At 32.9% G+C, this 20,491-nt stretch overlaps 2 protein-coding genes across 2 annotated transcripts; one reads left to right on the top strand and one right to left on the bottom strand.

Moving 5' to 3' along the window:
• Nucleotides 1-69: 69 nt before the first annotated feature.
• On the top strand, nucleotides 70-2,268 carry LOC130935300 (protein WHAT'S THIS FACTOR 1 homolog, chloroplastic). The gene is made up of 2 exons (XM_057864992.1): nucleotides 70-202; nucleotides 294-2,268. The coding sequence occupies exon 2, from the start codon at nucleotides 334-336 to the stop codon at nucleotides 1,927-1,929; it is 1,596 nt and encodes a 531-aa protein (XP_057720975.1). The 5' UTR covers nucleotides 70-202; nucleotides 294-333; the 3' UTR covers nucleotides 1,930-2,268.
• A 2,762-nt stretch (nucleotides 2,269-5,030) lies between these two features.
• LOC130932749 (abscisic acid receptor PYL9-like) lies at nucleotides 5,031-6,118 on the bottom strand. The gene is made up of 2 exons (XM_057862159.1): nucleotides 5,693-6,118; nucleotides 5,031-5,599 (listed from the first exon to the last, which is right to left on the bottom strand). The coding sequence occupies exons 1-2, from the start codon at nucleotides 6,020-6,022 to the stop codon at nucleotides 5,384-5,386; spliced, it is 546 nt and encodes a 181-aa protein (XP_057718142.1). The 5' UTR covers nucleotides 6,023-6,118; the 3' UTR covers nucleotides 5,031-5,383.
• Between the last annotated feature and the right edge of the window lie 14,373 nt (nucleotides 6,119-20,491).

Raw genomic sequence — 20,491 nt, 5'->3', positions numbered from 1 at the left:
GAGATGGGGACGCGAGAAATAAATGGGCGGGTCCTCGCTCCGTGTGTATCCATACAGTACCCGTATATACGAAATGACTAAAATATCCCTATAATATATTCTAGTTTTGAAAAACCCTAAATCTCTAACCCTTCTTTGTGCCGTGACTCCCTCTCATCTCAGATTCTCTCCTCTCAAAATTCAAGCCCAAAATTTGTAATAGGTGATAGAATTTTGTAATCGTTGCTTATTGTTCATTGAATTTTTGTTTCTGAGATTTTGTTGCTGTACTCAGATTTTGTTCCTTTGTTTAGGGTTATGTGAAGTGAGTAAGGTTGGTAGCAGCTACATCACATGGTGATGGACCCTAAATTCTTGCTCCCGTTATCCAAATTCTCTTCATCGCACGCTTCTTTACCCTTGTTTATTTCAAATCAACTTCCTTTCCGGCAAAACTCAAACCTTTCCGCCAAACCGTGTTGTTCCCTCCAAAAGTCTCAATTTTGGGGTAGGGATTTGAATTTGGTTGTGTTACCGGAAAATGTTAATAACATTAGAAAGGTGCATGCCCCCTCGCCGTTTGGGCCAATAAGGGCAGCTGTGAAGAGAAGGAAAGAGCTTCCCTTTGATAATGTGATTCAGAGGGACAAGAAGCTCAAGTTTGTTCTCAAGATAAGGAAGATTTTGGTGAGTCAACCCAACCGCATCATGTCGCTTAAGCAGCTTGGTAAGTTCCGAAGGGATTTGGGTCTGGATAAGAGGAGGCGGCTTATTGCTTTGTTGAAGAAATTCCCTGCGGTGTTTGAGATTATGGAAGAAGGGGTTTACTCTCTCAAGTTCAGGATGACACCAGAGGCTGAAAGGCTTTATTTTGAAGAGTTGAAGGTTAGGAATGAGATGGAGGATTTGGTTGTTACAAAGCTGAGGAAACTGTTGATGATGTCGCTCGAAAGGCGGATATTGTTGGAGAAGATAGCTCATCTCAGGAATGATTTGGGTCTCCCACAAGAATTCCGCGACACCGTTTGTCACAGGTACCCGCAGTACTTCAAAGTTGTTGCAACCGAGAGAGGCCCTGCTCTGGAGTTGACACATTGGGATCCTGAGCTTGCAGTTTCTGCAGCTGAGCTATCTGCAGAGGAAAATCGGATTCGGGAATTGGAAGAGCAGAATTTGATCATAGATAGACCTCTCAAGTTCAACAGAGTCAAGCTTCCTAAAGGTCTTAATCTTTCTAAGGGTGAGATGAGGAAGATCATGCGTTTCAGAGATATACCTTATATATCGCCATACTCGGATTTCTCAGAGATTAAACCAGGAACACCAGAGAAAGAGAAGCATGCTTGTGGTGTTGTACATGAGATATTGAGCCTCACTCTTGAGAAGCGAACCCTCATTGATCACCTTACTCATTTTCGAGAGGAGTTCAGATTCTCTCAGCAACTGAGGGGGATGTTGATAAGGCATCCTGATATGTTTTATGTCTCCTTGAAAGGAGACAGGGATTCTGTGTTTCTGAGGGAAGGTTATCGTGATTCGCAGTTGGTAGACAAGGATCGTCTGTTGCTAATAAAGGAAAAGCTTCGCTCTCTGGTTAATGTTCCACGATTTCCCAAGCGAGGTGCTTCCAGAAGGGTCGGAGATGGTATGGAAGACACAGCTGGCACTGCCAGAGAAGATGAAAGTGGTGAAGAGGAAGAACACTGGTCAGATCTTGATAGTTTTATGAGTGATGATGGATTTGAAGAAGACAATGATGGCCAAGACGATGATTGGAGCAATGATGACGATGACGACGACGATGATACACCACCTGATTTTGATGAGGATGATGGAATATTGGAGATTTCACAAGGAAAGACGATTAAACAAGCTGAAGATTTAACAGTAAATGACAAAAAAGTCCTTGCTCCTGTGTTCCCTGACGGTCGTCCCAGAGAACGGTGGTAGTCTTTCTAGATCTTTCAAGCTGGAATCTTTTATGCAAGACAGCATCTGGCTTTAACTTTGGAGTTTTTAGCTGGATGATTTTGTGATCAATGTTGTACGCCAAGAGTTTGAATTGTCTACCTTGGACACATATGATGCTTTCTCTTACTAATGAGTATTCTTCATTGTCCATTTACAGTTCTTGTCTGTAAACAATAATAGCAGTTGATGTTATGTCCAGACTCCAGACCAATACTAGAGATTTTTTGTATAGACTACCACCTGCTTTACTGTATAATGGATTGATACTTCTTAGACATGGTTATATTTTCAACAGGGTGATATCCACTTTTCCGTGAATTCTTTCTATTGATTTCTCGTTGAAACTTGCATGTTGGACATCTATTACTGCTTTTTTTTCAGAATTCAGATTAACAATTCATTGCATTAGTTATAAGGCAAAATCTTGTCGTATGGGTTTAAACTTTAAAGGGTGTTTTTGTTGGAGTGTTGAATCCACTCCACAATTCTAAGTATTCATTTTCTTGATTTTGCCCGTGTAGTGATGACAATTAATATATGTAAGACGTTTTTAATCCCTCAATGATTGAGGTGTTTTCTCTTTCCACCATTGCGCCCTCCTTGCTCTATTTTAATACAGACAAATATACAATGTTGAAGAAGAGAGAATTTCAAAGAAAATTTTGGCTTGGTTATTGATTAACTATAGTAATGTGTCATGCTTCGTTGAGGACAGGATTGTGGCAGTCACTTACTATTTATGATGTTCATGCTTGTGAAGCCTCCTATAATTGATTTACTCTAAGTAAATTCAATTATAGAGTTCAGAAAGAGAATAAAAATGAGCTAATTTTGAGTGTATTTGACAGAAGGTGACAAGAAATGTTGAAAATCGGAGACAGGTTTTTTTTTTTTTTTTATTTGGATGTAACTTAAGTAACCCTTCCTCTGTTTGAATTTCAGTTGTTCCAAGAGGAAGAATGAGATGCAGCCTTTCACATAACCCCTTTCCATTACATGTAGTCATGTAGCAAGCTGCTGCTGAAACTAGAAGGTAGCTACAAAGCTATGACACAATGACCTGAACAGAATAATCACTTTTATTAGTATGTTCATTCTTAGAATATTATGGCAATTTGACAGAGGCTATTGGAGTATGTATCTCTTCTTTGTCTAATATTAGTTTGGCAGAGCTTTGTACATGAGGCATACCATATATGTTATTTTATTTTATATGACAGGAACGAAAGCGAACACTAAAACACTGCTTAATGCAAAACTCATTTCTGCCCGCTTCACATCCTGTTGTTCTTGTATGGTTGTGAACATTAGCAAATTGGAAAGGCTTTTCTACCTACTTGCACCAACAATAAGGTTCTCCCTGCACCATCGGAACAAGCCCCAGAGTCTACTATGGTAGATATGACTGTACAGAAAGCAGAAGCTACTCCTGACACTATATCTGAGTCCAAAGTAGACACAGTAGCACCCCTGCTCCAGAAATAAATCTGGCTGAAGTTAAGGCACAATTGGTTCCAGGGACTCCAAGTCTCCAACACCCCTTTCACCATACACCAGTGTATATCTCAACTCTCAACTTCATTGCTTCATAAAATTTTCACTTTCTGTATTGGTTAGATTTACTTATAGCAGCCAATTTTCTCGGAACTGGTCTTCCATTTATGATTTTGTTTGGTAACTAACCATAACCATTACCAATTTTCTTTACATATGCTTCTTGTTCTTCATGTTCATCAGTGTTACCCTTTTTTCCTTCTCTGCTTTGCAGTATCCTGATTTGTAGCCTCCAACATCTCCCACCCCTTCACAGCCCAATTTACAGACAGCAGAAGCTACTCCTCCAGACACTATATCCGAGTCCAAAGTAGAGGCAGTAGCAGCACCTGCTCCTGAAATAAATTTGGCCAAAGTTAAGGCACAAGTACCTCCAGCAACACCAAGGCCCCTTTCACCATACCCAAGTGTATGTCCCAACTTCCATGCTTCATAAACTTTTAACTTCCTTTGACTGTTACCAATATACGTAGTTCTTTTATCTCTGCCTATTTCTATGATTTCTGTCGAAATTTGAAGCTTTTAGCATGGAAGTTTTAGTCCTGTATAGTATAACTTTTAGCTTTTGTGTCCATGGTTTTGATGAGAAATTTTGTACTACCTTGTTCCTAAAATAATTAATGAATTAGGAGATTGTTAATATAATTTTCTATACATATGCTTATCCTCCCTTCTTTCTCTTTTTGAATTGCAGTATCCTGATTTCAAGCCTCCAACATCTCCTATCCCTTCACAGCCCTAGAGTTTCGTTGTTTTAGGCCGTGAAGAGAATTATATATATAGCAGGGAATCGTTTCTGTAAATTTTCCAGCACCATATCAAAATCTACATATACAATGCAATGGTCTTGCCACATGAAAATCTTAAAACTTATCTAGCATTTTAGGTTGAAGATCCATGCGGCAGGTTGTATTATTTACAATCTTTTATGAGTGCTCTTCAATTTATGCTACTTTCTACAATCTTTTTGTAATTGATGGATAGTTTATAGAGTTGAATTTCATTGAAATTTATGTGTTGGACATCTATGACTGCTTTTCCCCCCACGCAAATCACTTGAAACATTCACACAAAACAAGAAGGGGTGTGTGTGGTGTGTGTGTGACCATATATACCCTTGCATAGAGGCATGCCTCTATTGATGATGTACTCAACTTCATGCAAGTAGCCTGAGTTAAAAAAAAAAAGTGTCAGGATATGATCTTGAGCAAATTGGTTGTTCACTCTCCCTCAAAGGCTTCCAAATTCCTGCACTGCCTTGTGAAGTATCCGGTTCCAAACTGCGTAAGCTTAATGTATCCAAATGTGTGGATGAAGATTTAAAGGTAGATTCATGAGATTTGCCTATTTACATTTCCATTGGGATCTTTTTTGAAGGTAAATATGATAATTACTTTAGTCCCATCAGTATTATGAATCAATTCTTTTTATCTTTTGCTTAGGTAGAACTCATAGGACTATTGATTATGAAGTATGATACTATACTTCAATAGGCAAAAGTGTAATCCATGAAGAGAAGAACTAAATTGTACAAGAGCAGAATCAAACTTTGGTGTTCTAAACATAAAACCCAAAGCAAGGAAAATGTATAATAGATAACCAGATATGTTACATAAACTACAATACTCATACAAAAGCAGCAACCAGCAAGGTTGAATACACTATCTCCTGCTATCCTCTAGCCACAGATACGAAACATTGAAGACTGCAGAGTGTGTTTTTCACTCCCAACAAAAATATTTACAAAGTAACACACTAAAAGCAGCAAGAATATAGCAGAGAAAACCAACTAGCTAGTAGCTACTCCGATCAGAAAATCTCGTCCAACTCATGAATTGGGATGATCATGAACTGTACAAAGCCGGGTACCAAAATAGCCTTATTGGTTGATGAGATGATCGTAATCTTGCATAGCCATCCTCTCAGAAACCGTAGCTAAGGAGCTTAGGTTGCACCTAATGAGAGCCTCCACAAAGTAACTAGTCTCATCAACGGTGTTTCCATCCGGCACATCGACGACGAAGGATTCTATCACCATCGTTCCCGGTCTTCCCTCGATGACCTCCGGATGGACAGTAATCAGGGAGGAGTAGTTCTGCAAATTCAACAAAACAAACATGAAGAGGTTAGCATTGGTTCAGGGTATGATGATGATGGAAAAAGTAAGAAATAGGAAAAGTGAATATACGTTGAGTCTATGGTCACCACCAACGATGGTGACACCAAGAATACGTTGGTGATCGTCGAGTTGTTCCAAGCGCTCGGTGCTAGTGGTGGCAGGGAGGCCGGATTTAACGTTGACTTGTCTGAGGGAACCAACAGCAAGGTCGCCTTGACCTTGAGGGTGTACGGTACACCTGCTAACAAAAGGTTTATACTTCTGCGGCTGGTCGAATCTTCGAACAAGAGACCAGACCAGAGGAGCAGGGGCCTTGATGTGCTTGACCAGAGCAGAACTGCACTGCTGAGGCAGAGGCTGATGCCTATTATGATGCATCCTAATATATTCACTCTCCATGTCAAGTGAAGTGAAGAGAAGGAAAGAAGGGATAAGCTTAGGAAGCTCTGCTACTCACAAAATTAGATTCCTTACAAAAACTAAAAACTACTCTACACTCACTCAACCAACCGACACTCAACCCCCCTCTTCTTATATTAGCTTCTTTTTTTTTTTTTTTTTTTTTATGGAAGTGAGACAAGTAATATTCGCAAACATGGTAATTTTTTATGTTTTTAACATGGTTTAATTATTATGTTAATCTCTATAGTTTCGTAAAATTTTTAATTAGGTTTTTATATATTTTTTAATTGAGTTTTTGTACCAATTTTTTTCAGTCTCTTTTAACAGTAATTGATTTAATTATATATGAACCCAATTAAAAAAAATTAGTGCAGGAACTCAAAGGTTAAAAAAGTATAGGGATTCAATTAAAAATAAAATTTGGTGTAAGGACTCAATTAAAAGAAAAAAAATATAGGAACTTAATTAAAAATTTCACGAAACTATAAGAATCAACAGAATAATTAAACCTTTTTAAATTTGTGAAAAAGTACAAATTAGAGAATCTGATTCCTATATTTTAAAATTTTTTATTTTTTTAAAATAGAAATTAAACGGTTCAATTTAAAAATTAAAATGTCTACTGTTTGTATTTTATCGTCCAATTATTTTTATTCCTTTTAGATTAACATCCTAATTTTTTATAATTCAAAAAAATATTATTATCAATCTAATATCAAAATAAAAAGTATCATATCTTCTCCTCTCTTATTTTTATATTTTCACTCTTGTACTACAAAAATATAAGAAAAATGTTAGACAAATAAACTACTTTTGTAATTAAGTTTAATTAAATTTTTTATATATTTCTTTTTTTTCTTTTTTCAACTAAAATTCTAAATTACCAATTCTTAAGTTATTGAACTAATTTAATTAAATTTGGTCACTAAAATGATTTGGTCATGTGTAAATATAAATATATTGTTAGAAGCCAATATTTTTAGTGAAAAGACTAAAAAATTGGTTAGCATTCGTTTAGATATAATACAAATAGATCTGAAAAATGTTGGTTTATTTAACTTATTATATATTAATCTTTAAAATTTTAAGATGATCATATCCTACTTTCTTTTTTGCTCATTATTGTTGTGCTAATTTTTTATTGTTATTATTTAACGAGTAATGTTTGGTTAGAATTTTTATTTTTTGGACACTTTTAAGCATTATTCTTTTTACTAAATAAACGAATTTGAATTCCATTCTTTAGTTAAGAAAATTAGTTAAATATGTAATCTACACCAAATAAAGCTAACAAAAAGTGATTAGTGACATTTTGTTTGATTCATATCTAAAGGAACAAAGGTTGTGCAAGTGGATTTATAGCTATATTATATTATTATATGTTACAACTTGCATCCTTGGATTAGAATAGATGCCACCACTTGACCAACTATAGGAAACATATGTGTATGGCGCATTATCAAATACCCTCCACTTAGAGATAGTAGAAAGAAAAATAATAATAATAGAATAAAATAAGAACCCAACTCTCCCAGCTTCAGTTGCATTGAGTTACGAATGTGATTGTGACCGAAACTTTAGAGCACGGTAAATTTTAAAATGTTAAATTTAATGGTATTTATATAGTTTTTTGAAATATTTGAAAATATTTTAAATGATTTTAAAACATCTTAAAATGTTTTAGAAAGTCTTAGAAAAATTTTAGAAAATTTTAAAAGATTATAGAGTAATCTAGAATAATGTAAATGTATATAAAAATATGAATAATAGTATAGAATAATCTAGAAATATTTAAAAAAATGTAATAGAATAAATATTTGTAATAAATATTCTAGATGATTAGTTTAGACAATTAATTAGATTTAATTCTAACAATTTATTGAGCAGGTGAATGACTATAAATAAGAGTGAGAGTTAGAATTTGAGAGAATGAGTCATTTATAACAAATACTTGAATAATAAAATATTTTTTTTATTAACCAACTTGGATTAGTTGAGTGGTCAGCTCACTCGTTCGTTTTAGCAAATATCGGGAGTTTGAATCCTACTTTTTGTATGCAGCAATGACAAACCTTTAAATAGAGCTCAGATTTAGATTTAGAAATTCCGTAAAAACCTATAAAAAAAATATTTTTTCACCAAAATTTTATTTTTTTTATATTCTTAATTTTCTTACTAAATACTGAAAGTTAGACTGATTTACTTGAAATGTGTTGAAGTGTATCAAAAAAACGTGACAGTTGGATGAGAATGCAGCCAATAATAATACAAAGGCTAAAAGTCAACCAAATTGCAACTAAATTTCCATGGAAAATTACATTTTAACTGCAACCCCTCCATATACTGGTTTACATGTCCAATGAATGCGGTTGAACCTGGCACGATATAACCCGCTGCACAAAAAGCGTAATGTGTGAATTTCATTATAAGTAGCGTGCCTTATCTGTTTCAAATCAATTGGGCAATTGGTGCCTCTTTGTCTGCGACAAAATAATTGCATAAAACGTCCTTTATGCCACTATGTCTATAAAGTACGAACACTTTGCTGAGTTGTTGTTTCTGTATATCAGACACATTTTAGACAGGATACTCACTGACATTTGTTCGACATGCGTGTTTGCTGCGTCTAACCATGTCTTAATAAAAAATAAAAAATTCTTTTTCAGACACACCTGGACATGCTTAAATACCATCACGTATCAACGTGTCAAGTCTTATTCTTAACATATATTTTTAAAATAAATTTAGATATAGTATATATTATTATTTATTAAAATAAAAAATATTTTAAATACTTGATATAATTAAAATAAGACATTAAAAATAATAAAAAATTTTAATTTATATTTTAATATCAATAAAATATCAAAATATCATTATGATTTAACTAAAAAATACTTTATATTTTATATGTATACATGTTTCCGTGTTAGATTTTAAAATTCGCGTGTCGGCGTGTCTTGTGTCGTGTGTGTTGTGTCCCGCGTCCGTGTCCGTGCATCATAGCACTATGCAAAACCACGTGCAATACAAGCCAATTTTGCTCATCCAAAGCTTAGATTAAACACTTGCAATCTTCACATGATGTTGCAGGCGTTAAAATTTGTCATTAACATGCTGATTTAATATGTCTCTCTAATCTCTATATGGATAAGTATGTTTATTTTAGAAGAAAAATAGCATTTTCCTGATTAATAATGTATTAGCATCAAAGTCGTTACCGGTGAGAGGTGTGAGATATTTTCAAAAGGATCGATTTTTCAAAATCTGAGCATTTGGTTGGATGAATTCCAAAAGTTTATCCTCCGCAAATGAAGCTTATTACTCTTTATGTTTGATACTATTTAATAAATAAAATTAAAGCCGCTTTTTTTGCCATAAACCAATGAGAGGAAAAAGATAAATTAAAAGGGCAATTATATAAGAGAGAAAGAAAAATATGTGAATGGTACGAAGTATATGAACTGAAATCCTTATCCTGTGTCCAACGAATTGTTGGACCACACCAACCACTTTCAGTGTTGTTCTTGAGCTGCAGAGAATTTAACTAATATTTTCGGAACACGTTGCACAATGGTCACATCAATATATAAGAACGAGGGTACAGGTGTTCGTTTCTGGTAGGTCAAATAACATGGTAGGGTTCATCATGATATGATATTTGGGTCTTCTCTTTAACATTATAGGAACCCATGTTTAGCCATCATGGGCAATTTGATCTTCTAGAGAATCCTAGCACATAGCATGTATGATTTGATGTTTTCATCTACTCTCTATTTGAAATTTTCATTTTACCAGCATGTAATTACCTTACTTATAACTACTTATGGATATAGCTACCATGATCATGTTTTCTTATCAAGCATTTTGCTTATACTTTGTTTGACTTAGAAGAATTTGGGAGAAAAAAAAAATGAAGAAGAAAAAATGGATGAAAAAATTAATTTTTTATTATTTGGATCAAGAAAGAAAATGAATTAAAAATGTAAAAGTACATGTGGGGTTTATATTAAAATTTTCTTTCCAAAGTTGAGAAGAAAATTTAGATTGGAATGAAAAAATAGGTAAAATTACAAATTTGTTATTATAACATTGGTATATTATAATTTATAAAGGGTATTAATGTAATTTCATTTAGATATGATTTTCTTTCTTCTTATTTTTTCTTCTATCCAAACAAAATTTTTTTTTTTGAAATAAGAAGCTCAAACACAGTAAGGTGGAGCATTTAGAAAATCCAGAATTACAATACAAACACTAAACAAAAAAATTAAAGTTATCTCCGACATTGCCATCAACAGCTAGACTGAACAAAACTAACCCACTCTTTGTAACTCCTAATCGACTTGGTAATAACTTCCGCAACACATGTTTCTTGATTCGTGAAAATTCTGATATTCTTTTTCAACCACGTATTTTAAATAATAGCAAAATAAAAAAAATTACTTTTTTTTTATTTTCTCTTCATCTAAATAACACAAAAAAAATTAATTTTTTCATCTATTTTCTTTCCTTTCATTTTTTTTCATTCATTTTCTTTTTATCCATTTTTTATTTTGCATCCAAATAAAGTGTTAAGTGGGATTTTTTTTTTAGTCAAATGAGACAAATATTAATTAGCAACCGGATATTATACGTTTCTAGTTTGGAGCAATTACAATAACTTAAAGGTAAGACGTAGAGCTTTGACTTATTAGGATAGGAGAACATACACTCAATGACTCAATTGTCTTCATAATATTCAAAAGAAGTTTTATTGTTGATAAATTAAAAGTGAACAGAATATAATAATAGGATCCATCTTCTTACAGTTTTTTTTAGGCGGATATGCTCATTTATGAGAGTAACAATTTACTTTGTTTCTAGAGAAGGCATCGATCTCTCTTTCTTTTCTTTTCTTGTTCTATATTCATTTCTTTTGTCTTTATTTCTATGACTTGATTGGAAGAATTTCTTTAAAAAAAGTATATATTAAAGAGTTTTTGAAAAAATAAAAACAACTTTTTGTTTGAATGGCTTATTTAAAAGTATCTGTTTAAAAATACTAATGTGTGGATAGAGAAATATTTACTTTTTGTGCCTATTAATTATTTTAAACATTTTTTAGGTTAAAAAGGACATTTTTTTAATATAAAAATTATTAATTTTAAAGAAATAATATGCTTTTTATTTTTTTAATTTTTTGCTTATAAAAGATATATAATTTTTACAAATTTATAACAATCCAAACACATTCAAAAAACAACCTTATAATATTTTTTACCAATAAAATAGATCTAAAATATATGCACTCTATTACAACAGAACTTCCAACTCAAAAATTTAGAAAAGAGATAGCCACCGGCACTTTTTAATTTGAGTATTTATTCATTTTGGTCCTAAAGAATTTTAGACTAAACACTTTAGTTTTTAATTAAAATTAATTATTCGATTGATTCCTAACAATAACTTTGTCAGTTATTTGGGTTCTTTACTCCATTAACTTTATGAGAGACAAAATATTCCTTAACAACTCTAACGGAGGATAAAATTGTTCCTGCCTCTTCTGTTCGGAAAAGACATCTTTCTTTCCCAATTTTCATCGTATCTTGCATAATCCTAACATTCATACTCTCATTCTTTACATTCACAGTCTTCTTCTCCATCTTATCTTTCCTCCTCTACAACTCTCAAATCAAGTCATAGTGTAACTGTCACGCGTATCGCACCTACCTCAACATGTCATGGATCACACATTTTCTAAATCTCTGTGATTGGTACACTTACCTCCTCCACACTTCACCCACTAAAAGCATTCACTTCCACATCTTTGATAACAGCATCACCTCCAATCCCAACAATGTCTACCACATCCTCAATGTAAGACCTTGGATTTTTTCTTTTTGAAATTTGAATAAGTTATTTGAGATTTTGAAAAATGTTTTATGAATAATAAGAAAAAATACTTAAAACATAAACTCAAGTACTTATTTTAAATGTTTTGACCCAAGATAGGGCCAAAAGATAAAAAATCAGAGTCCGGGTCCAACAAAGCCCAAACCCAAGGCATAAAACTCCCACACTTAGTAAATATTTCAGCCATTCACCTTTATTGAGAGAGTGAGGTATGCATAGAGAGAAGAGAGGCAGAGGGCAAACCCTAAGTCACTATTCAATTCAATCTTTCAATCCACATAACTTTCAAATTGTAGCTTCGATTGACAAGCCATTTGCGGTTACGCGTCACTCTCCTCATCCTCTTCAATTCTATGTAAATATTATGGTGAGTAAATCCAAAATTCGTGTTCTATTTTCGAATTCTTTCCTGTTTTGTATTTTTGGGGGTACATGGCGTTAAAATCTTGTGATTTAGTTTTTTAGGGGTACTCTAGCATGGAAGCTTCTTTTTTTTCTTTGGATTTTCTAATTCTATAAACCTAGGTTGAGAAAATTGTAAATCTTGTTATGAATAGCTTAATTGTTGAGTTAATTGTTGCGGGTTGGTGCCTCGTTGAGGAACTTGGTGGAGCTTGGACTGGTGGAGGCTGGGATTGACCGAAGAAAGGATTCAAGAGTTAGAAACCACTATCAACGAAGTAGAGGTTTTTCTTAAAACCATTTTATTGCCATGAATTGTTATAAATCGATATCGATATGAAAATTATATTTTTGGTGATTATGTGAGTCTCATGAATTGGTATGTGTGATTGTTGATGTGCTTGAATGGTGAATTGGTATAAATGTTGGGTTTGATGATGGTTATTATTGTGATTGAGTGATTGTGTTATGTGAGTTGAATTGTTATTGAGTAACATAAATGTGTATATGTATGAATTGAATATGAGTAAGATTGAGCTTGATTATAATATGAGTTGATGGCCTACTGAGGTTTGCATTATTATAAGAATTTGGTCTAAAGTTGTGATAGGGTGAGGTACCCCTATTTGGTAAGTTATGGTAAGTTGGATAATTGCCATTGTTGTGATTGGTTGTGAAATGATGATGTTTAATTGAATGATTGAATTGTTGATGGAAAACTTCGAAAAATAGATTAATTGTAGTGGAATTGTTTGATTAGGTGTTGAATGGATAGAAATTGATAAATGAGTATTGAGAATATTGAGAAATGGTTTTGAAATAGTTTGAAACTGAATTGAATTGAGTTGTGGTAAGAATTGGCAATTGGGTGAATTTGATAAAAATAAGATTTTTGACCAACTTCGACAGATCATAACTTAGTGTTCAGAGTTCAAAATTTGATGAAATTCGTCTTGAATTAAAGCTAGTGAAAAGATCTTTAAAATGGTTTAAGAACGAAGGAAAATAAAATTTTGTAGCAAAAGTTATTGACATTTGAAAATGGGGTAAAAAACTGATTATGCAGAGTTGTACAATTTCTGGCAAAACTGAATTTTGTGCATAAGCATGGGTCATGCGTACGCATAAATGTGAAACAGAATTGAAATTGCGCGTATGCATAATGAATGCATACACACAATGTGTATCCCTGCGTACGCATGCTGATTTTCTAAAAATTCTGTTTTAAATATTTGGCTTTTCTAACACGCTTGTAAACCCCGGTAAATCTTGTATGATGTCTGATAACTTGTTTTTAAGCTCTGGATAGAGTGTGGCTAAGTCCAAAGAATTAAATTGAATTATTCTCGGATAAACACTTAGTTAAATCGGATGACATGGTTGCAGAGATAGTGGTTCATTCAGCCCGTAGTGAGAACAATCATATTATCCAGATCACGAGTTAATGGGGTTGGTAATTGATAAAAGATTGGGATTAATGAACGTAAGCTTGATAAATTAACAACGATTTGGGGGTTAATGAGTTTGGTAACTTATGAAATTGATTAAAGACATTAATGTTGATTGATTGTGGTCTGAATGACTAATTTGGCAAGGTCGGAGGTTTGTTCCGCTTGCGAGGCAAGATCGTAGGTTTGTCCCGCTTGCGTATTTGATGTGATATAGGGACGGTGGTCTCATCCCGCCTACACACACACACACACTCTCTCTCTCTCTCTCTCTCTCTCTCTCTCTCTCTCTCTCTCTCTCTCTCTCTTGCAAGGTGTACAAGGCACTCTCCTTGCGAGATATGTACACGGTATTCACCCTGCAAGGTGTACATGGTACTCACCCTGCAAGGTGTGACAGAACACTCTCCCTGAGAGATATGCACAAGGTATTCACCCTGCGAGGTGTACATGGCACTTTTCCTGCAAGACCAGCTTGTGATAAGCCCAAAGATACTTTCCCTCTTGGGGATGCCCAACAGAGAGACAATGTCCGGATTAGATACCGGATATGTCGAGTTCTGGCACTATAACCGACAAGTGAGCTCACGGTCAGTAGAACATACATGCATCATACTGCGTTTGTTTGTATTTGCTTGGGTCTGCATAATTACTTGGCTTGGCTAATTGACATTTTGTTAATTGCTAATTATTTAGAATGAAAGTAATGTAATTAAAAAATAATTGAACATTATATACAGTAAAAAATTGATATTATTGAAGGATAAAATTAAAATTTATTTCTATGTATCGTTTTTGTCCCCAACGTTTTCGTCCTATTTAAATCCTTAACATTTCAAAATCGTCTCAATTTTGTCTCATCGTCAATTCTGTTAACAGATCTCTAACGGCAGGACAATATTGAGCCAATTTTGAAATGTTAGTGACTTAAATAGGACGATTAAAACGTTAGGGATAACTTTGGAACGTACCCCAAACGTTGATAACAAAAACGATACTTTACTCTAACATTAATATTTTCTAGTAACACATATTATTCTTATATATAAAAGGAAAATTGATATGTCTATATAAAAATAGGTAGTCCTTTCAATTAATAGGTTTGAGGGAGAACTGCATTTGAGTTTTTAAGAGATATAGCATCCTCCATATAGCATTTTTTCATTTCAACTGCATTTGACAAACTCATTTGTGAGGTTCCTCTCATATGTATTGTATTGAAATTACATTTGAGTTCTTAATCTGAATTACCCATTTAATTCTTTAACAAAATGCCAAGTTTTATTTTAGCTTTGATCTACTACAAAATCATAGTTTTCAAAATAAAAAATATACAAAAAATTTAACAAATAAAATTCTCAATATCATAAGCATGTATATCTTTATATCATTCCCGTAACTGTACTACAACTCTATAACTTTTATATGCGTAGCTGGTAGGTAGGACTTAATTGGTGTCAATATATTTCTAGATTTTATAAAGTGTTTTCTGATAAAATAAATCCCCCTAGAAGCGTATAAGTAGTTAATTTATATTAGATAGTACATAGAACCTAAGTCAACTACTTTTGCACTTCAAATCCCATATATTAACCATTTACCATACAAATTAATGGATTTCTTAGACTACATCAATAGAAAATTGATATCCAACCTATTACATAACTTCATGATATCCAAAAAGCATAAGCCTTAACATACCTAGGGAGACACTGCGTAACATAAATTTTGCCAAAAACAAATACAACACAAATAAAACATCATGCAAATCAAAAGATAGGATTAAGAAAACATCGTGATATTAAACTAAACCATGTAGAGCCCTTCGACATGCAATGTGATTGTTTTCACATTAACATGCTCCTGCCATGTGCGGTGGGCCAAATTCTCTCTTCTTCCTTCCATGTACCTGAGTCTTGAGAGCACAACATCAGTACTTTGTGTGTCATTTGAACAACCAACACCACTCCTTGCCTCCATGACTGATAGGATATCCTTCCCAATAAACAGTGTTGGCATGTAAGGAATACCAAAACCTGAAACTTTTAACATCTTCTCCCATTTTATTTCACTGTTCGAAACACCTTTCATTTGCCAAACCAAAATCTGTCTTGTAAACCCAGTATTGAAATATGAAATTTAACCAATACCGTCATTGAAATGAGTCAATGAGTTGTAGTTGAATTTCACTTCCGTGGGTATCTCGGCCTTGTGAAACATTCTCTGACGAAGACTGAATTTCATTATTGTTTGTGGCTAGAGGAAGTTAGGACCTCCCCACCCTATCCAGTATAAAATGCCGTCATTCACAACATACTTGGGACCGATTTTGTTTACTTTTATATCATATATCCCTGCGTGAGTCCAATCTCTTTCGAAAGATATATAAAGAGACCACGATAGTGTTTGTTGAGAATAATGCTTCTTGAAAATATGAAGAATCTGATACTCAACCGTGTCCTCCATAAATCCAAAAGCATATATCAAAATAGCATATCCTAGGTGCTTGTTGGCTTCGTCTGTTGCATATCGCCTCTTACGGATGAGAGGATTCCAAATGAGTAGTCTTGTATTCAAGCCACCCATTGAAATCTTCAAGCAGATGTTTCCATGGTCGGAGCCGATGATTGCATAAAATCCATATTGGTTAATGTCCATGGGTATGCTGAATGGCACCTGACGACCTGAATCAACAAAAATTCTAATGAACCAAATGGAGTTCTGATCACTGGGGGGTTAACCAACCCCAATGATCACACTCATGTCCTGTTGTTTGTTGTGTTGATAATTTTTCTTCACAAAAAGTGGAGTACATAACCTGAAGTTCTAAATTTTGCTCAAACTCCTGCACTTCCTCGGGTCTTCACAAGAATTTTTCAAATGAGATCCTCACCAAGATGAGGAAGATGATCTCTCATGGGTGGAATGTCACTCATTATGGAGATGCAGTTGCTGATTTTTTGGCTAATAGCCTTAAGTGAAATGGAAAACATGCTTTGTTTTGTACTTTTTTGTTTGTCTTTCATCCTGTTTATATATTAAATAAGGTAGAAATGACTCTTGGACAGGTGTCTATTTTGCATACTAATCTCAATTATACACAGAAATTGATGGCACCTATTCATAACGCTACATTGCATTCAAATTATATATAATTAAAAGTTTAACCCTTATAATTATATATAATATCTTGAAACCACAGCCTATACTTTGACCCACTACTTTAATTTGATATATCTCAAAGGAATACTTTCTGTGTAATAATGTATAGTAGTTACTACCTATGAAAATTACTTTTTAACCGTCCGATCTACGTGTATTATATACAATTTCTTCAGCTTTCTAATACTTGTCCATTAAGTCTATTCTAGCTAATAGCTTTAACAATTAATATAGTGGCTTCATTTTGCACTTTCTTATTTACCTTTCAACCTAGCTATATATTAAATATAGGGTATAATTGACTCCCGCACAGGTGCCTATTTTTATACTTTTATCAACGTGAAAATACAAACTGATGCCACCTACTGAGAACACCACCACATTGGATTCAAAGTGGACATATATAAAAAGTTTAATTCTCATAATCATATATATAATATGTTGAAACCACAGTCTATATTTTCACCCACTAATTTATTTTGATATATCTCAATAGAATACAATTTTGTGTAATAATTGATAGTCATTACTATACCCAATAAAAATATTTTTTTATCATCCGATCTACGCATATTATATACCATTGCTTTAGCTATCTAATACTTCCCTTTTAAGTATATTCAGATTAATCTTTATACATATTTTCACAACTGCTTGCATAATTATGATTTGATATTATTGCACCAAAACATGTCTAATTACTGTCAAAGGGGTATTCAATTTCTATTCAACTAATAATACTGCATAAAAGACCACTGTGAAACTGATAATTAAAGTCTTTATCTAGAGGTCCTTAGCTTGGGTAACATCAAATCACTGTACACCTATGCCTGGTTGCTAAGATCGCCAACTATTGACCTAGAAAATAACTACTCATTAAAAAGGATATTATTAACCAAAGTCTACCTGATGTGACTTTATGTCATATGGACCTTATGCTATAATCAGCTATGTTTGAACTTAACATTCAATAGAATAAACCAAAATTATTTGCTCTAAATCCCCCAATAGTTTTAGCATGTCTAATTACTGTCCTTGTATATTATATACATTAGTGCAAATACCTACTAATATATAGGTTGATTTTGCTAATATCTATAAAGATATTAATATTTTCTTGCTTACAAATTGTGATATAAAGAAAAAAAAGGCACCACTGATCCTGCGTCATATCCCAGCTCAATTGCTTTATTAGTAGATTTTCTCCATACTAGTTGTATTGGAAGATCTTTTCATTCTTCAGTTACGAGATTCTATTGTTGGTGATGAAATTTGGTGATCAATCTACTGATAAAGAAGTTCCTTTAAGACTAAAACATGAACCACTATAGAAATGTCTAATGAATTCATAAATGGAAAAGAGGCTTTGTTTTGCATTTCTTTGTTTATCTTTCATCCTCCTTATATATTAAATAAGGTAGAAATGACTCTTGAACATGTGTCTATTCTGTATATTTATTTCAAGTATAAATACAAATTGATGCCACCTACTCAAAGCACTACATTGGATTGAAATTGGATACAACTAAAGATTAATCCCCATAATTATATGTAATATATTAAAATCACAGTCTATACTTTAACCCACTATTTTAATTTAATATACCTCAATGAAAAACTTTCTGTATAATAATATATAGTAGTTACGATCCATGAAAAATACTTTTTCACCCTCCAATCTACGCACATCATTGACTATTTCTTCAGCTTTTTTATACTTGTCCATTATGTCTGTTCTGGCTAATAGCCTTAAGTGAAATAGAGTAGTGGCTTCATTTTGCACTTTCTTATTTATCCTTAAGCCTACTTATATATTAAATAAGATATAATTGATTGTTGCACGGGTGCCTATTTTGTATACTTGTTTCAAAGATACATACAAACGGATGTGGTATTAGCAAAATAATTATTTGAATCACCTCCCCATTGGAAACTATTATTTTTGGTATTAGCCAAATAAATTTTTTATATAGCCACAAAATTCACTATACATAATAGATAATGTATGGAATCCTTCCATGATGCCCCTTTTTTCAATGATAGGTTAATTTCAAAATAGGCAACAACAAATTATTTTTTGATATGGCATTAGTTTTAGTTGGTACTCTTTCGAATAGTGACCTATCTTGTCATAATTTAATATCTATGTGATAAGCATGTTATAAGAGTTGAAAAACTTTAAATTTTGTTGAGTAGTGAGTCAACTTGCCTGCTATTACTTGTCCTCTTGGTCACAACACATCTGTAGGAAACCTCATGAGATTTACAATTAACTAATTCATGGAATGTATCTGATGGGCATGCCTTTGAAGGAGATCTCCAATTTATTTTTGTGTCAATAGGTTAACCTGTATCGTATCTTTTTATTGTATACTAGTCATACGAATATCAATAAATGATATTGACAACTAACCATTTAGTATAAAGAAACTTTTGAATTTACACTCATATGAATTGGTTTTTATTATTTTGTGCTATAAGTCAAAATAGCCCGCATATATTGATTGTTGATTGTGAACAATATCCAGATCTCACACCAGTCCTTGTAAGTTATACAAATTAGTGTAAGCACCTATTGTTGTATAGGTTGTTATTGTATATGCCTTTTTAAGTTATAAACAGCTGCTTGATGACAAATAGTATATCAATAAAAAATTGCAACCGCTGTCCATGCATGGCTGTTTTAACTCTTCTTTCATAGGATTTCTACCTTTCATGTTTCTTAGGAAAAATCTTTCAAACTCACAATTAAGGGATCCTGTTGTTATTGATGTAAATTAGTCATCAATTATAGTAAGGCATGAGTGTCATCGATATAAAATCAATATTCATTATACTCCTCCTTGAATAACTATACCACCAAATAATAACACTCTCTATTAGTCAAATCAATAAAAATATAAAATTTTAATTTTGGATATCAATCAACTAAACTTTACAGGTAGACAATATTTTCAACATACTTAATTTATAATTATGAATGGATTCCTTCTATGTTGAGTCTCTTATTTGTGATTGGCTAAGCTATTTTTTAACATATATAATCTATATTAAAAAATGGATTTCTTCTATTATGATTCTCTTATTTGTGATTATTTATTTTTTATATTCACTTAACAATTGGCATTTTATTAAATATATAATATATGAGGTGTATTATGTTTATATAATTTGTCCAGGTACTGCATCCACTACATTATACACTTACATTTAAGATATAGTCATTTAATTGCTCGGATAATTTCACAATATTCTTGATACTCTATCATATTTATCAGGTCCATATAAGACTTTGGGTTATTGGTGAATCCCAATATTTATTAAATACAAACCTTTAAATGTATAATGACAACAAATTTAAGAGGTGTGACTCCATGGTATTTATATAAATATTAAGTTCAGTAATTGCACGTTATGTATTATTATGATTATACACAATTCAACTGCATGTGTCAAACATCAATTACTCTACTTCTTTTGAAAAGTCCAATATTAGTGTGTGTTAAAGCATGTGGATAGTTTGGATGTCGAATGTAAAATACTTTCCACTTAATTTAGA

This window comes from Arachis stenosperma, chromosome 6, assembly GCF_014773155.1.
Source record: "Arachis stenosperma cultivar V10309 chromosome 6, arast.V10309.gnm1.PFL2, whole genome shotgun sequence".
NCBI lineage: Eukaryota > Viridiplantae > Streptophyta > Magnoliopsida > Fabales > Fabaceae > Arachis > Arachis stenosperma.
This window is presented reverse-complemented; position numbering and strand designations above follow the sequence as displayed.